The sequence below is a fragment of the Pseudonaja textilis genome, chromosome 13 (assembly GCF_049901715.1).
Source record: "Pseudonaja textilis isolate UNSWEBS1 chromosome 13, rPseTex1.2, whole genome shotgun sequence".
In the NCBI taxonomy this organism is placed as follows: domain Eukaryota; kingdom Metazoa; phylum Chordata; class Lepidosauria; order Squamata; family Elapidae; genus Pseudonaja; species Pseudonaja textilis.
Window position 1 is genome coordinate 20232851 of NC_142002.1, and position 18810 is coordinate 20251660.

An 18810-nucleotide genomic window follows, 5' to 3' on the forward strand; every position below is an offset into this window, starting at 1 on the left:
AAGTTAATAGAGACCCTACTTGGGGGGGGGAGGGGCAGTCAGACAATTGAAATAGTCCTGTAAAAAGGAATGCTGTAATCCGCAAAACACACGAAAGGAGAACTGGCGCCCCATGGGAAACACCACCATTTTGAAAACAGGACTTTCCCTTTTTTTCCCCCCCTATTTCAGGGAAATTTTTCCTCCTTGAATCATCTGCCAAGGGGTTCCTGTGTGCCCACCCCCCACATTTAATCATTCGGCTTCTTGGCCAGCATCCAGTTAGGAGGAAGCAAGCGAGCAACCCAAAGGAGCTAGCACCAAAACAGAGCTGCCATCGCTGCTAGATAATCTCCCAAGAATGTAATTGCCGTGCAAACAAACAGCTCTGGCAACCAACTATTATGTTGTGTAACGACAACATGGAAATCTTGGAGAATCAACCTGGTCTTATTTTGATCCATTAAGATAGATAGATAGATAATGATAGATAGATAGATAGATAGATAGATAGATAGATAGATAGATAGATAGATAGACAGAGACAGACAGACACAGATAGATGGTAGATAGATAGGTAAGTAGGTAGGTAGGTAGATAATAGATAATTAAAGATATATGATAGATAGATAGATAGATAGACAGACAGACAGACGGTAGGTAGGTAGGTAGGTAGGTAGATGATAGATAATTACAGATATATGATAGAGAGAGAGAGAGAGACAGACAGACAGACAGATGGTAGGTAGGTAGGTAGGTAGATGATAGTTAGATAATTACAGATATATGATGGATAGATAGATAGATGATAGATAGTGAGATAGAGAGAAAGATAGAGAGAAAGATAGAGAGATAGAAAGAGGGAGGGAGGGAGAGAGGGGGGGGGGGGAAGAGAGAGAGATCTTAAAAAGAAGACCAAACTGTGAATAGAACTTGCAAGTGAGTGGGATGGGACTAGACCCCCTGAAGACCCTCTGGAGAAGCTCCAAGGGCAGAGAAGAGGATGCTGGACTTCTAGAAGTTTCTCCCAAACATTCTTGAAATGCCCACTGCAGGAAGGGAAGAGAAGGGCCATTTGGCTGGGCCGTGTCTGAAACAATTTGATGCCCTTTTGGGGGGAAGGGGGGTCCATGGGAAGGTGTTCCTTTCTCATCATTTCTCGCCCAGTCCTTCCAGCAAGAGATAGCAAGAATGCCGACTCCTTTGTGGCCTGCCGAGGATGGTCTGTGGTCTGTTTTGGGGGTGGGGGGGAGGACACGCCTGGGCGCGTCATCTATGAAGTTGTCCCAAAGAACCCGAAAGACCGTCCAACCATCCAGCGTAAAAGTTGATAGCCTGGACCTTGCAGGTTTCCCGTCTCCCGAGAATTATGAAGCTCCACCTCAAACGAGTCCAGCAGAGAAGCAGAACCGGGACTTCTGAAACGGGCCCAGCCTGAGGCTCGCTCTTGTTCTCCACCCCGGCGCCTCCAACAACACAACAGCCGTGAGTTCAGCGTTGCCTGTTGTTGTGCTCCTTGAGGTTTGAGCCAAGGCTGTCATTCGCCAAGGGGGAGGTTGAATCGTCTAGGAACCAGCCTCCGCTTCCCGGCGGGGTTCGCTTTCAAACGACCTCACCAAAATGGCGCCACCATTGTGAGGACGGACCAGGCTACAAGCCCCCTAATCCCAGGAGAGAGACTCAATAGTTGCAGGAGCCCATCGCAAAGTGGAAGAGTCTGTCCCCTCCTTCCTGGCAGGGCTGCTGCAACCTCACCCTCCGGCGGCTCCGACAGCAGAGGAATGAGCAACTCAGCATGTCTGGGTCGGGGGAGGCCTGGCCTTGATGTGCGGAGGAGGCCAGGAATGTCAGGGGAAATCTCAGCGCTCCAGGAGGTGTGCAAAGCATTTAGGAAGCGGGCTTAGAGCGTGGCAAAGAATTCGTCCCCGGACCCACCCTTCCTCCTCCCAATGGGGGAGAGCCTTGTTCCCGCCGGCCTCAGCTAGCGATCGAGAGCAGAGGGTCTCCAACTCTTGGCAGCTTGAAGACTTGTAGACTTCAACTCTGGCTGAGGAGCTCTGGCTGAGTTGACGTCCACAAGTCTTCAAGTTGCCAAGAGTTGGAGACCCCTGATCTGGAGGGCAGCCTGATTTGAGGGAGGGGACCAGACCAGCAAACTTTCCCCTTCCCCCTATGGCCACCTGATCCTTTTTTAAAAAAACCAGCAGTCAAACCAGGGTGCAGACCAGAGGTGGCATTCAGCCAGATTCTGCTACCAGTTGTAGAGAACTGGTAGCAGAAATTTGGAGTAGTTTGGAGAAGCGGCCAATACCCCCCCACCCCCTGACCGGAGATTTTATAGTATCTTTCCCCCTGCCATGCCCACCAAGCCCACAGAATTGATAGTAAAAACAAAAATTTGTGAATCCCACCAAAGGTGCAGACCGGACCCTCTACTCAAGCTTCGACATCCAACCTTTTCATGCTCCTTCTTGGAAGGGTTTTTGATCAAGACCCCCCTTGTAACTAAAGCCTCTCCTTTGGCTCTGCCAGTTGGACTTACAAAGCAGGACTACCCAGGGGTCAGAAATGGGCCTCTGAGCATGCACAGAGGGTTTTGACTCTGAGAAAGCCGAGGGAGGGTTGGGCCCCAAAGGCTGGGGCATCTGGCAGAGCAGCCAACTTCCTTTTGGGGCGGGGTGGCTGCTCCATGGCGTGCTTCTCCTCCGCAGTCCGCCAGCCCTTCCCATCGGGTGTATTAATAGCTCTGCAGAGAGCAAGGTCGCACGAGGACAGCCGAAGCAGCGCACACACACACACACACACACACACACACACATACACACACACACACAACTTAAAAGGGCGAGGGCTTCTCCACCCAGCTGCCTTCCTCCTTACTTGGGGTTCCCTTCCTGGCCCAATGCGAGCTACTCCCTTGGAGACCCTTTAAGAGGCCAACCTCCTGGGGTTCTTACGGCAGGGGGCACCTCCAGATCTCCGGGTGGGACTTTTTCATCAGTGTGCTCAATTTATTTCTTCCCCCTCCCCAAACCCACAGACCAGTTTGGCCACCAGGTCTGACTTTCTGGTTTGGAGGGTATTTGCTTTCGCCTTCTTTGTCCCCTTCAGCCGGGGATTATGGGCACTCCTCTGTCACCAGCCCAAAAAGGACCTGTCCAAATCCTCAGGCTACACGACACACCAAAGAGGCAACCGTGCATCGATGTGTCTTGTTGCACTCTGCGTCAGCTGAGCCAGGGAATGTCAACTTTTCTCAACTTTAATCTGGGTGGACTTCAACTTCCAGAATTCCCCAGCCAGGAAGCTGGAAACGGAAGCGTGCCCAGTTTTTAAAGTTGAGAAAAGTTGAGGCTTTTCCAGATACGTTTTGTCCACTCTTGGGAAGAAAGAAAGGGACCGAGAGTGTTTTGCAAAAATCAGGGAACCCGGTCGTTTTTTGTTCTCTGATGAGGTGAGCGGTTGCTCCCAAAAGCTGACCAAGTTTGGCTTTCCATAACACTTGCACCTGAGGAAGGGAGTTGTGGTTCCCTGAAGCTTGCGCGTTTGAGTAAAACTTGCGTCTCAGTCTTTCCAGATTCTCTCATGAGTACACTTTCCCCTCCGTTGCTTTTTCACGCGCCCCCCAACGTTGGGCAGGGCCGGGCTGCTGTCTCAGGCGGGAGAGGCTGGGCGGTGCCAACCACACTTCCGGTTGTGAGGGGGGAGGGGGGGTTGTGAGCTGCAGCTCCTCTTCTGGCTGCCTGCCCTCCCTGGGTGGCAAGGAGGCAGCCATTCTGCAGTAGAACTCAGCCAGGAAAGCTGGGCGGGTAGAGGGGAATACTGGCAGCTCAGGGTTGAACTGAGGGCTCCTGGGCGCTCTCTGGTTTAGGGACACAAGGGAGTGGGGTTGGAGGAGGAGGAGGAGGAGGAGGAGGAGGAGGAGGAGGAGGAGGAGGAGGAGGAGGAGAGGAGGAGGAGGGGAAGAAGAGGAGGAAGAAGAAGAGGAGGAGGAAGAGGAGGAGGAAGGAGGAGGAGGAGGAAGAGGAGGAGGAGGAAGAGGAGGAGGAGGAAGGAGGAGGAAGAGGAGGAGGAGGAGGAAGAGGAGGAGGGGGAGGAGAACTGTGAGGTCCTTGGTGGTCTCTAAGCTGGACTGTTTCCTTGCAGACATTTCATTACCAAACTAAGTCACATCATCAGTGCTAATACCTCTGGCACATCGTTACCCTCAAAGCTAGATGGTTTGGGTGCAGGGATTCACAGACTTCTGCCACTGACAAGAAGACCCTGTGGGCAGTTGTGTGTGTGTGTGTGTGTGTGTGCGTGTGTGTGATTGTGTGTAACACCGAAAAGCTTTGGCCCTTCAGTTTCAGCAGCCACTGTGGGGCGTCCAAGTAAGAGCATGGCAAACACCCTTATTCGTTGGATTGGGCCAGCCAAGCTGGAGAGACGTCTTAGCCACCAGCTAAATTCAAGGCCTCAAGTGACCAAGGCAGGCGGACACAGGGAGCCCTTGACCGCAAGCGAATCATTGCAGTTCTTCAGTGACTCACACGGTTGTTAAGTGAATCTGACCTTCCCCATTGTCAGAAGGTCGCCCAGAAATCACGTGACCCCCCCCCCAAGACTCTGCGACCGTCATAAACATGAGCCAGTAGCCAAGCGGCTGAATTTCTGGAGAGGCTGCAGGGGTCATGAGCGTGAAGAACGTTTCCTTTGTTTTCAGGGCCTTGGTAACTTGGGACGGTCATTAAACGAACTGTCATAACTCAAGGACCGCCTGCATTGTCCTGGGTGTCTTTGCGGGGGGGGGGAGGCAGATCTTGCTATATCCAGGCAAAGAAGAGATTGGGCAAGAATGCTGCCAATCGGCGACCCTCAATGGATGGTCCCTGCTGGAGCGATGATGCTACTACCGCCTGCCTTGATTGAGTCCCCTGTCTGCCCCGCCCCCCCCGGCCACCCCGGGGCCCACTGGGGAAACAGACCCCCTCCTGGGGGGGGGACCTTCATGGTCCAGCAGGTGATTAAGTGGGAGGAAGGCAGAAATCATTGACCGGCATCCTGGGAGAACAGAAAGGAATTTCACAGTTCACCACCAGCCACCACCGGGGTCAGGTACGTGTTAACCCTGTTAATTAATTGCTCGGCCCAAGATGGATGGAGGGGACTTTCTCACCAAGAAAGGCTGAAGCCTTTTACTGCATTTGGCTTCCCCGGATGAGAATCCAGTGTGTGGCTCGTTGTGGTTCGCCGGCAGCCGGTGTGGATGGCAGAGGTACCAGACAGTGAGGACGAAAGGGAACCAGTCAGGGAATCAGAGGAGGACTCCGACGGTGCAGGGAGGGGGCCACGACCCTCTGGAAGTGGGGTGCTGCCTTTGGAGTCCGGCAGCAGCGAAGCAGAGGACCCAGGGGAGCCTGTTCCCAGCGCGCGTGTGCGCAGAGCTGCGAGACAAAACGGATGACTCGGCAGTAAGGCTGGGAGGTGATTGCCTCTCCCATAAGGGATAAAAGCCAGCCCTCAATGACGAAGAACTTGGCAGGAAGCAAAGCAGTTCAATAATTCTCCGAATCCCTCGTGAAGCTCTGTACTCTGGTCGGTTTCTTCTAGGATTTTGGGCTGGGCGTGCATAAACATGTGCCTACCATCCCTGTATTATGGTTTCTTTTTTTTTTTCTCTTATTCGTATCCATTTCACGTATTCATAACTATGTTTATACTTATGCCTGTTATCTTATAATCACTCGATAAAATACATAAATAAATTTTAGCTATAACCGGACTTCTGTTTCTTGGCAGCCTTCGACGGCGCTAAAAATCTGGAGGAAAATCTTATCTGGAGGAACTCTGTCTAATGAGTTTTTGGCTGGGAATGCAAGTCATTCCCAGCGGCGCATTAGAAAGGGTTTACTTTTAAATTCAGTTTGTGTATTATGAAGTTTGACGAAGCCTGGGTCAGAACACGGCTTTCTATCTCACAGCAGGCTGGTGGCCCAACCGCCAGGTGAGACGCCCTGGGATTACTACCCTGTGCAAATGGCACACACCGAGGGGGTAAAATGAGTTGGACTTCCTGCCCGTCACAGCCACACGGATTCAAAGGTGTCTCTCAAGGATGGGATTTTTTTCTGACCCTAAAGATTCCATGTCACTGAGGTGTATCAGGCTAAACAAGGAGCAAAACCCCAAAGTCTACTTGTGTTTGTGGTCCAAGTATGTCCAGGCAGGCAGTCCGAATATTCCCAGTGAACAATCAACATTGAGAAACAAACTGGGTTCAACCAGGATAGGCCCAGAGAGAGAGGGAGAGAGGGAGAGAGAGAGAGAGAGAGAGAGGGAGAGAGAGAGAGAGAGAGAGAGAGAGGGGGGGAGAGAGAGAGAGAGAGAGGGAGAACTCAAGGGGTCTTTAGCCCCAACTTCAAGCTTCTTGCAAGCTCCGAGCCATATTTTTTTTGGGGGCTTTCATTTTGGAGGGGTGCACGCGGGGTGGGGATCCCGGCCATGCTCCGAACCGGGGCTAGGGACTTTCTCCGGGCTCTTATTTGGAGCAGCTGGCAGTCAACCGTCCAGCTCGAATGTCCTTGCGAAAGCTTCAGAAGTGAGAGGTGGTTTCGCAGCCGGACTAATGATGTAACCCCACCTCTTTCGGCGTTAATAGGGAAAGGAAAAGTTGAGCATTTATGCTGGGAAAAGAAATATTGCTCAATCCTGTAGATAACCACAATGCCAGGAACCTCCCTCCCCCCTGCTCTCGTTCTCTCTCTCTCTCTCTCTCTCATTTTCTCTGTGTATGTATGTCTCATTCTCTCTCTTTTCTCTCTCTTTTCTCTCTCTCTCTCTCTCTGTCCCTCCCTCTCCCATTCTCTCTCTGTCATTCTCATTCTCTCTCTCTCTCATTTTCTGTGTGTATGTGTGTCTCATTCTCTCTTTCTCTCTCTTTTCTCTTTTTCTCTCTCTCCCTCCCTCTCTCATTCTCTCTCTTTCGCTCATTCTCTCTCTGTCTCATTCTCTCTCTTTCTCTCCCTCCCTCCCTCCCTCTCTCATTCTCTCATTCTCTCTCTCATTCTCTGTCTGTCTGTCTCTCTCTCTCTCTCTCTGTCCCTCTCTCTCTCTTATTCTCTCTCTCTCTCATTCTCTCTCTGATTCTCATTCTCTGATTCTCATTCTCTCTCTCTCTCATTTTCTGTGTGTATGTGTGTCTCATTCTCTCTCTTTCTCTCTCTCTCCCTCCCTCCCTGTCTCATTCTCTCTCTCATTCTCTTCCGCTCATTCTCTCTCCGTCTCATTCTCTCTCTTTCTCTCTCTCACATTCTCTCTCTCTCTCTCTCTCTCTTCTCTGAGGAGTAATGATAAATACAGGATAAAGCTAAAGCTCCAACCAACCTAAAATGCAGGGGTGTCCATCCTTGGCAACTTTAAGACCCGTGGACTTCAACCTCAGAATTCTGGGAGTTGGAGTCCACAAGTCTGAAAGTTTCTGGGAGTTGAAGTCCACAAGTCTTACATTTGCCAAAGTTGGACATCCCAATCTCATGGAAATGCCCCAGGCATCCAAATCTCAAGAATTCCTGTTCCAACTGGTCTCGTAAAGAAGTTAGCGAGGATTTCCAAAACACACAATCAGATCCACGTTGGTTGGGAATTTTGGACCTTGTAAGACAGGGGGTCCGCAACCCTCAGGCCACAGACTGATGCCACGGTCCATTACACAGCACTGGTACTGGTCCGTGGCCTGTTAGCAACCAGGCGACACAACTGGAGGTCAGTGGCGGGTGAGCCAACCCTAGTGTAAAATGCTCGTGTGTAGGAACTAGGTGGCAAGCTTCTCCTCCTTCCCCCTCCTCCTGGTCCACGGGAAAATGTTGTGTCTTCCATAAAATGGTCCCTGGTGCCAAAAAGGTTGGGGGTCACTGTTGTAAGACACATCCTGATGATGTTCTGGGATCTCAGCAGGGGAATAACCTTGGCATAACCTTCTCAGAGTCTGGAAAGTTCTTTCTCACAAAGATTTATGGCCGCAATAAAGTCGATCTGCTCAGATCTTGGAAGCTCTGCACACCCCCAGCCTTTCCAACTCAAAGCCTTATGATCTTTTCTGAAAAATTCAGGAGGGGCCCTTGAACAGGTGTCAAGGGGGCGGCCGACAGCAGCTTCCAGAACACAGAAGGACACAACCCACACGTATTTTGGGGGGGAGGGGGAAGGCCCTTCGTACACACGTGTGCTTTTATGCCTCTGGCAAGCACACCCATAAAATCGGGGTTGCCAAAAAAATAAAAATAAAATAAAAATGTGCAGAGGCTAATCCAGAAGAGCAAATGGAAGCTTGTTGCAAGCCCAGTTCCTGAGATGGCAGACCTCGGAGGGGCCTACTTGCTGCAGAGCCAAGAGCAAATTCGGAATGAAAGTCAAGACTTATGAATTGCTAACAAAGTGGATGAAAGCCAGAATTCACATAACTGCCTCCATTCAGCATATTTTTTGTTTAAAAAAATGAGCGACGAGCTGAAACAATGGGTTGGTATATGAAGCAATGGATGCTTGAATCAGAAATGGTGAAAAATTAAATCTCCCTACGGACCACACCGGTCCAAGCGGAATACAGAATAACAGAGTTGGAAGGGACCCTGGAGGTCATCTAGTCCAACTCCCTGCTCAAGTAGTGTGATATGCAAGAATATGTAAGAATTACTAGAGAAATCTAGGTATTCACCAAGAGAAAAACAGGACAAAGAAACAGATGTTACCCTTACAATAATAATAGGGGTGTTGTGTAGCTGTTTACGTAGTTGGATAGATTGTGAACCCAGGAAAGGGGCAGAGACTGTATATTTGAACCTGTACATAAACCCCAGGCTTCCTGGGAAGAATTCCCTTTGGCAAAAGCTTCGTCATAAAGCTCTTATATATTGTTCACGTCTCTCCAGTCTGAACACCCGAATGGTTGATTTTGATCCCAAGTAGAAAACATTACCCCATGCCGGTCAAATGGTTGTCCGGTCTCTTCTTAAAAACCTCCAGTACTGGATCACCCTCTCTTCTTAGACATTGCACAGCTTGTGTAAGGTGTTGCGTGGGATGCTCTTCACGCTTGTACCAGTGACAAAGAGAAGGTTGTTTTGCACGTTCTGCAACTCAAGCCCGTGGATCTGTGAGGATGTGACATGGGCAGAGGGAGGTTTTTTTTTAGGAGATCCAGCAACTACTGTGGAGACATACCTGTTGGTATCACCGCTAGTTGACCATCTGGGTGCCACGATCAAAGAGCAGGGGCAACCGGATCAATAAGACTGAACAGGTGATCAGGTACAATTTATCTGATCCCAAAGTTTGTCTGGTTACATTTTGACCAAAAATACGGTCCTTTGGAACCTGATTTGGATACCTGATTTGTGTTCTGAGAACAGACCACCTAAGATCTCCAGACTTTTATAGTTCTGGACTTCTTGTCCACCTGGACAGCCGGGAGCCCAGTTGGTCAAGAAGTCAAGATCCAGAGGTACCAAATAAAAATCTGGACAGCCATAAGGAAGGGGCCTGTTTTCAGGTGTTGGATGGCTTGGGCACCTTCTCCTAGGAGTTCCATGGTTATTTTGCCCCATGGTGATCTCTGACCTTCAAGGATGGGCCACGGGGGGTGGGGGGGCTGGGCTCCTTGTTAGCTCTGTCATCCATCTTTCCATGTGTTGAGCTCTAATTTGCTCCTTGAATTCATATCCTAACTGGCTTTTCCATTTATCGTTAGATTATCTCCGATTATCTCTCTATGTGCAGAGGTGGTATTCAGCAGGTTTTGGCCAGTTCTAGAGAACCAGTAGGTGGAAATTTTGAGTAGTTCGGAGAACCGGCCAATCCTACCTCCTACTGGCCCTGCCAACCCCATCTCTTCTCCGCCTCCCATTGAGTCCCAGCTGATCGGTTGGGTCTTCTTTCGTTGCCCTGCAGAGGAGAACGGAGCTGGAAAGCAGGTTAGTGGGGTGGGGAGGGAATGGAGATTTTACAGTAACCTTCCCCAGCCACGCCTACCAAGCCACACCCATCAAGCCACACCCACAGAACCGGTTGTAAAAAAAAATTGAATTCCACCACTGCTGATGTGCCGTGCTTTTCTATATACTTCGTCCTAGGGGCAGGGCAGACTAGCCATCTAAGCGAATAAACAGCCTTAAATTAAGGACTAGGCCCTCTCGGATGCGGCTCCGAAGACAATAACGAAGAGTGAAATTGAACGGGGCCCTGAAACGATTTTAAATGGGCAAAATCCAGCTCCTTCAGCCTCCCAGAACCCTCGTCGTCCTCTTTGATCTGAGCTGCGCACGTTGCCTCTAATTGCACCTTACCACAGAAAACCTCCCACTGTTGAAATACACCCAGGTATTCCTTGCGTCGGAGTACAATGGGCACCTTGTTCCTGGGGGCTTTGGCCAGGGCTGCGCAGATGGTCCTGGGGCTGTTTAGGTGGCACGGGAGGAGGTGAGGGATGGAGGACGGCTTAGCAAGTCTTTGTGTCCCGATTCTCAGCTGCCTGTCAGAAAACCTGCCCGCTTTTGCTCCCTTCCAAGGCGACGTCTCCATTCAGCGCTGGCTTTCTAACCCAGGTCTGCAAATTATACGAGGCGGGGCTGGTGGCAATGCTATGATTTTCTGACGCCATCCATGCCCACGTCTCTCCCAGCTCCCCTCATTCCTGTGGCTGGATATTTATTTGCTGTTCTCCAACGCTCTTGCTTGGGGAAGGATTTAATTACACTTATTGGACGCCATTGCTCTTCTGAAGGGTTTTATCTTCTGTTTGTTTTTTTTTTTTTTTTCAGGAGAAAAGGGGGCCAGTCTGATGCCAGTCCTCAAGTCTGGTTCCTTCTTGGGCAACAGGATTCGGCAGGATGGATGTGGCACCAAGGCGGGGAGATTGCATGGATGTGCTCAAGTTCTGCTTCTAGAGCTCTTCTTGATCTTCCAACATGACCAAGTCTTCCAGTCCAGAGGGATGACAGACAAAGCATCACCAAAAGGAAGAGGTGTCTCCAGATAGGTGACACCCCGTAGACAGACCCGTTGACATCAAGTCAACATCAACACATAGTGATCACCCAGAGAGACCTTTTCCAAGATAAGCCTGCTCACCTGTACCCCAAATAAGAACCTTGATTTGTTCCATGATCCATGTACTACAGGTAGAGTTTTTCATTTTTGCAAATGAATCAGGAATCCAAGGAAGGGCTGCCAAGCTAGGTCATTGTGTGAACAGGAATGTCGTATTGCCAAGTCACATCTGCTGCAGTATTGCAAACATGGTCACGCCGGGCATAACGATTTTGTAGGCATGCAATAAAAAAAAAAACCCATGTCCATGTTGCATATAATATCATGGGATTCTAACTTGAAAGGGAGTTGCTGCAAATAGCAATATGTTGAAGGCCACCCCCCTGGTTCCTCCTCTTTCTCCAAATTCAGCCAAATGATCAAATGGGAGCTTAACACATCAGGCAGGTCCACGAATTCCATGGCAAGTGGAGCAGGCTAATCACAAAAGGCAACAAGTGTTTTAAAGCACTCGGCAACTTTAAGACTTGTGGACCTCAACTCTGGCTGAGGAACTTTGGGTGTTGACGTCCACAAGTCTTGCAGTCGCCAAGGTTCAAAACACATCTGTCTCTGGACGCCGAGATGCCCTCCTCACGTTGACATCAATTGCAACTCTTGTGTTCAGACCACGACATCAGACCACGACATGAAGCAAAGGGAGCTACGGGCGGGTAGGGGAAAGGGGAGAAACCCACAACTGAGATGCATGTGCGGATGGCGCCTGGCGCTTCAGCTGCAGCTGCAGGTTAATTCTTTGTTTTTCTGGAGCCCTCGATGAAATAATAGGATTGGCTGTTGAGTTGCAACGGGGGGGGACGACGACAGAATCCCATTTGCTCTGCAAAGCAATTTATCACCCTGAAAAATAAGAGGGAGGGGACTGTGTTAAGGGGGGGCGGGGAGAAAAGATAGAGCCATGACATTATTGCTCATTTCAGTGGCTTTGATTGACATGGGCACAGCCAGGGATAATTTCCGAAGTATTAACCTTTGAGCAGAGCACAGGGGTGTTTGCCTTCTCTGGCCCCAAACAATGGGAGCATTGTTTCGGGGCGGAAGGGGGGTGCTGTCAGCCAATGCCAGAGTCCAGATGCATGTCCAGGCTCTGCCCCAGCTGGCCGGTTCAGCCCCATGGCAGCTGCAGAACGAGTGCTGGCAATTAGCTGGCATCTGCTGCACCACGTTTACCAACCCCACGCCTGGAGAGTCAACGGCCGTAAAGTCGCGGTCAGCAGAAAAGGAGGGAAGGGATGGGTTGAGGAAGGGATGCTCCGGACCAGGCGTTACACCTGAGAAGTCCCAGAATTCTAGAAGTTGAAGTCCACAAATATTAAAGTTGCCAAGTTTGGGGGACCTTTGCCCTCGGCCATTTGAGACAAGTGGGCAGTCCAGTCTCTTCTTAAAAGCCTCCAGTGATGAACTGCTGGAATGAACTTCTGAAGCCGTGAAATGGAACGGAAGGAACGTCTGCAATGAACCACCGAAAACTCAGCAGCAGTTTTGGGGAATGGGGGAAGTGGACAGGTTTACATGGTTCCAGAGCAAAGCTCCGTCAGATATTTTATGGCTTTGCTTCCCCAGTCCTACGGGGGGGGGTCCCTTTCCCCACCCCCCAGTTGATGATGAGCCATTCCTAAATTGTGAGGGTCACTTTTGCATTTCAGATCTGGACTCAGATACAAGCTGGAGGTGTAGACCTCGAAAACCTCTCCTCTCTTGGTGAAAGTTGACCGCCTTGCCTTGAATTTGACCATCGGTCCATAAAACAGAGGGTGGCCTTTCCTGAGTTGGCTGGGAGCGATGGGAAAGGGCATCCAGTCTGGGCAGAGAGTGCTGGATTGGGGGATCCTTGGGGGCGGCGGGGGGGGTGCCTTAATAGAGACCTCTTTGCCCGCTGGCCAACTCCAGCTTTGCACCGTTGCAGCCAGAAGGAAATGTCACTTTGATCTTGAGTTAAATGCAAGGCGAAGAGCCTCCTTGGATTTCTGGCCCTCCTTCGGGTCCGGCAGGAAAAAGCCTTCCTCACCTAGGGAAATGTAGAAATGGGGAATCCTGCAGCTGTGATTGGCTTGGCCCGAGCCAATCCGCTCCTTCCTTTCATTTGACTTGCTTCTCCGTCTCCTGCCAAAGTCAAACTCGCCGGGTGGCTGCCCTCTGCTGTGCCACTCGGCGGCTGGATCTCTTCCCTGGCAGCTCCTCTGCCTCCGGGGCAGGCAGAGCCTCCGCGAACCTGATCGGCCCAGGATGCAGCCTCTCTCCGTGGTGACATCACGGCCAGATGTTTGGCAGAGCCACACCCCCAGGGGGGTTTGAAGGAGCTCTAACAGGCTGGCTCACTTCTGCCGCCAGCATGCAAAGGGAGAGAGGCCGGAGGTGCGGCAAGCTCGCGATGGGGACGGTTTGCTTCCAGTGGCCAGCTGTTCTGCAGGGGGTTTGCCTGTCCTGATGTTTTCCCTGGGAGCCTTTCCTCTTGAGAAAGAGGGCAGCGGGGCGTGCCTTTTGCCCACGGAGTCTTCCTTGTGAAACCTGCTCTCTTCTCTCCTGCAAGGAAGATACCCCTGCCGAGCGTCTGGAGGTGGTTTTGTTTGTTGGTTCGTGGACAGAGTGGATTTGTGCACACACACACACACACACACCCAAGAGGTGTGGGAAATGGCCACCGCTGCCTACTTTGCCGCCGAGTGCCTTGTCTCCATGTCCAGCCGGGCGATCATCCATGGTCCTGCTGAAGGACCAAGACCTCCTCCCCCTGTTGGGGTGGCTTCCCCTCTCACAGACTTGACTTCCAAGGAGAAACCTGAAGGGAAGGAGGCGGGAAGAGACCACGGAGGGGGCACCTCGGTGTATGCCGTGGCCAGCATTTTGGCTGACTTAAACCGACACCTTCCCAAGTCTTCCTCGCTTCAGCTGGAGAAGGTCCAGAGGATGGAGCCCAAGGAGGAAGCCAGAGCTCCCCTCTTGCAAGGAACGCTCAGCCGAGACCGTGTCTTGCCAGCCAGCAACTGTGGAGGAGAAAGAGCAGCCACACCTACCAACTTGGCGGCCATCAACCAGCCCAGCCCGAAACAAAGGAGCAGGAGAGGAAGGTGCCAGCTTGACCCCGAATTACCTCAGAAAAAGCACAAATGCCACTACGTGGGGTGCGAAAAGGTTTACGGCAAGTCTTCTCATCTGAAAGCTCACCTGAGGACCCACACAGGTGAGTTCTCTGCTTGGTCGTGGTGGTGGAGGCGGTGGTGGAGAAGGAGGAGGAACTGATGGATCTCTGGACTTCAGACTTCCAAAACTGAAGCCCAGAGAGGTTGAGGAAAAAGCCCCTGAGAACTTGAGGCTTCCGTAGATCTCACTGCTGGGGTTGCCGTTCCTCAACCCATTGTTAATGGATGCCGGTGGGGAATTGCTACCTGTCCCACTGTTTTTTTTCCCCCTTTCTTCTCCCTCCTTCTTCCTCTTGCCAGGTTCTCACCTGATGGCCAGTTCAAGACCTTCTTCTGGCCCTCTGGCCCAGCAGAGCAGTTCTTTCTGAAGTTGCTAGCGCCTGGTTTTTCGTGTGTGAGAGATAGCAGCGTGCACGGGGCAGTTTAAGGCTTGGAGTATTACCCACCTAACTCTTGGTAGCCTGAGGTTCCCTGTTGTACCCTTTGAGAGCGTAATCCCAACTTTTTCTCCCTTCCTCCTCCTTGCTGGATACTGTACAGTCTCGTTGTGGGGAGAGGGGGGAACCTTCCAGAACCCTGTTATGGACTCAGTTTTAATGCTAGAAAAGGTCAAGGGGGCGGCTCCCTCGTTCCTCGTTAACCCAGGATGGGGGCTTCTTCTCCCTACATTCATTCCAATCAGGAAGGTGGAAGTTGGGATGCCGGGAAGCTCCAAGTCTCTCCGTAGTTTTGCCCCTGCTGAGAAGCGGCGGCTGCTTTTCAGTCTGTGCCTCCCGTGGACACGACCTTGGTCCGTTCACGTCGGTTATTTGGTGGAATAACTTTGCATAATTCAGGGGCTGCCACCCAAGGAGTTGGGTAACGAGGAGCGGGAAAACACCTCCTTCACCTATTATGGGACGCCACCCAGTCAGAAGTTGGTCTCTGGCCTTTCTGTGGGTTTAGCAGAGATACTTCTATTGGGATAAGGAATTAGGTTCCATGGGGTGTGTGTTTTCTGTCCCCTCTGCTCTGCTTAATTGTGTCTTCCTTCCTTCCTTCCTTCCTTCCTTCCTTCCTTCCCTTTTTATCTTCTCTTTATCATTCTGTCTTTCTTCCCTCCTTTCTCCCTTTCTCATCTTCTTTCGTTTCTTCCTCTTTCATCTTCCCTCCCACTCCCTCTCTCCCTCCCTCCTTTCTTTCTTTCTTTCTTTCTTTCTTTCTTTCTTTCTTTCTTTCTTTCTTTCTTTTTCTTTCTCTCTTGCTCTTTCTTTCTTTCTCTCTCTCTTTCTTTCTTTCTTTCTTCTCTCTCTCTTTCTTTCTTTCTTTCTCTCTATCTTCTCTCTCTCTCTCTCTCTTTCTTCTCTCTCCCTCTTTTGCTAAAAGAAGGCCACTGTCTCCAAATAGGACTTTCTCCGCTCTCCGGTCCCTTCTCGATTGACTGGATCCTGCAGAGAGATCCTGTAGAATCTAACCTACCCCTGTAAATCAAGGCTACCCTTGGGGGGCATTTCCTCGCAAGGAGCCTTCTCTAGGCTATGTATGTGGTTTTTATTTTTATTTTTAAAAACCCACCCTGTCCAAAAGCCGAGAGTTCTTTCCAGCCAGGCTGCCTGGCTCTTACACTGAATGACGCTGGCCGGGCTGAACGGTGGTGCCACTTTCCAGGAAGGGTTGTTTTTCTTGTTTGCATTGTGTTTTCATCACCCTCCCTAACCGTAGCTTTCATGTGGAAGGAAGTTCACCCGTCCCTCCCTCCTTCGCCACTCCGACTTGGCAGACTGTCCTCAAATCACGCCTCCTCCTCCTCCTCCTCCTTCTTCTTCTTCTTCTTCTTCTTCTTCTTCTTCTTCTTCTTCTTCTTCTTCTTCTTCTTCTTCTTCTTCTTCTTCTTCTTCTTCTTCTTCTTCTTCTTCTTCTTCTTCTTCTTCTTCTTCTTCTTCTTCTTCTTCTTCTTCTTCTTCTTCTTCTCCTGCCTGAACTTCGTCTCTTTTGCTTCCTTTTAGACCCGGGAGACAAAGGGGGTTGAAGCTCGTAAACCCGGCTGGATAGAGAAGCAGTTGAAGGGGGGGGCGTTGGGCGGGGGAAGGAGGAGAGCTTGGCAGCTGGTGCCCCGGGGGTGGGGGGGGAGAGGAGAGGGAGGGTCGGGCCCAACCGGTCCACGTCATTCAGGAGCCAGTTGGAGACACGAAAGTCAAACGGGGTCACTGGCTGTTTGCCACCTTCTTCTCTCGGCGACTGGCATTGGGAAGAGGTGGGCCTTGCCCTTGGCTCCTTGGTGGGGAGCTCAACCAGATGTGGTTGGGTTGGCTTTGCAGTCCAAGGGCAAAGAATGAGCAGGGGGAAAAGGCGAAGGAAAGGGCACCCTCACCTTCACGGGCGTCGGCCGCTATCCAGCCATTCACCTTCCAAACGGAGCTCTTCCTACAAGGGAGACTTCCCCGAAAGAATGCCGCTATTTATTTAAGCAAGGTTTTCATTTTCATTCAGTCGACATATTTGAAACTCGCTTAGGCTCCGCAAGTTTGAAGAGTGCTCGGCGATTCAACCATTTTAGTTAAAATGTAAACATACAACGTTGAGCAGAATCAGCATTGGAAGAGGTATTTAAAATCTCTGGTTTGGGGTGGGGGTTTTTTTGGAATGCAATTATGATTAACAAACAATATCAGGTTTTGGACATGGAATGCCATAAATCCCAGAGGGGTGGAAAACAGGTATAGAAAGTACAGAAAATCTATGACTGTGTAAATAAAGAGACAGGTACAATCAGAGGAGGATATATAGGGGGAAATTAAAACTACAATTCTATCAATCAACATTTCTCCTCCTCCTCCTCCTTCTCCTCTTCCTCTTCATCTTCTGCCCTCCTCCTCCTCCTCCTCCTCCTCCTCCTCCTTTTCTTGCTTTCTTTCTTGCTTTCATATTATGACATTTCAGTGTGGTCCATCATGAGTAGAGAGTGTTGTTTCCTAAGCAACTTTCTGCTGTATTAAATTACAGAATCTGTGGGACTGTAAACAAAGTGACACTATGCGAAACAAAACAAAAAATGACAACTTTTCTCCTAAAACCGAAGTCTGGTTAGGACCGGCTAGATTCTAACTGAATTCCTCTTTGAGAACGACATGTTTTGAGAAAACTTGCAGGCTTCCTTCCAACATCAACCTGAGCCTTGTTCCTTCGGGAAGTTGCATGGTTTTGCGTGAATCCAGGCCACGTCCTGGAGGTGTCCCCAAATGCACTTAGTGATGATGTAATAAGGGCACAAATATTGACTTAACCCAAGATTTGTTCTAAGGTTTTTGAAATAGGCACCTGCAGTTCTCCCTGAATTCCTTCCCTGACTTTGTGTGTGCTGCAGCCCATGCAACTGCAGGCTGCATCAACAGAGGGGTAGAATCAAGAGATAGACCAGTTTTGGTCACCACGATCCAAAAATGTTGCTGAGACTCTAGAAAGAGTGCAGAGAAGAGCAACCAAGATGATTAAGGGACTGGAGGCTAAAGCATATGAAGAATGGTTGCAGAAAGTGGGCCTGGCTAGTCTAGGGAAGAGAAGGAACCGAGTGGTGGTGGACATGATTGAAGTCTTCCAGGATTTGAGGGTCTTCCACAGAGAGGAGGGGGGGGCAACCTATTTTCCAAAGCACCTAAAGGCAGGAGAAGAAGCAACAGATGGAAACTAATCAAGGAGAGAAGCAATTAGAACTAAGGAGGAATTTCCTGACTGTGAGAACAGTCACCATTCTCACTACGGAACAGAAGTTGCCTTCAGAAGTTGTGGGAGCTCCATCACTGGAGGCCTTCAAGAAAAGGCTGGACAGCCACTTGTCTGAAATGGTGTGGGGTCTCCTGCTTGAGGAGGGGGCTGGACTAGAAGACCTCCAAGGTCCCTTCCAACTCTGTTATTCCATTATTCTTCTCTACTGTCTTTCCGTCCACATGTGAGCAAAGTACGGAATAGACGCAGGGCGGGTGCTGCGTTTTAACAGCCAGTTAGAAAACGAAGAGGATCTCCTGGGGTGTAGAAAGAGGGCTCATAGAACGATGGAGGATGGCCAGACGGACCTGGAAGACAGACCTTCTACTTGCTAGACAGGTCGACTTCCTCTCCACCCACTTTTCGTTTCTCTCCGATTTTGGTGCTCGCAAAATTATTTTGTCGCAACAAGAACAAAGAAACCTAAACCACATATGAAAAGCAGAAGAAAAGAAAAGAACAGATCATAGGAAAATGAAAATGAAACTCTCTTGAAAGTATCAAGGGGCACAGAGAGCGAACAGAATAATAATTTTTAAAAAAATCATAAAGCTTGCACAAGTTCAGCTTTCATTTGCAAGAAAAAAAAACACATTCCTCGTTTTACAGAGAGAATAATATGTCACCCTGTAGATCTGGGGTCCTTGATAAAATCTTCAAAGTGGGCTTTTGATAACTATTCGCCCCTGTTTTTATTCTCAATAATGTATGCACGTTCAAAGCAGATTTGCTGGGCGTACAATTGCGGTGGTTAGTTTTAGCAGATTTTGGTGTCTATCCTGTTGAGAAGATGTCCACGGAACATTTAAGACAATGGGTGTCCAAGCTTGGTAACTTGAAGGTTTGCGGATTTCAACTCCCAGAA

The 18810-nt window shown here is 50.1% G+C and overlaps 1 protein-coding gene across 1 annotated transcript in view; it reads left to right on the forward strand.

Annotated features, from left to right (window-relative positions):
* Positions 1–13164: 13164 nt before the first annotated feature.
* Positions 13165–18810, forward strand: part of KLF13 (KLF transcription factor 13) — a 28331-nt gene continuing 22685 nt past the window's right edge. Inside the window, exon 1 of the mRNA XM_026709959.2 lies at positions 13165–14245. Within this exon, the coding sequence (XP_026565744.1) occupies positions 13699–14245 (547 nt within the window). The 5' untranslated portion in view covers positions 13165–13698. The remainder of the gene's footprint in view (positions 14246–18810) is intronic.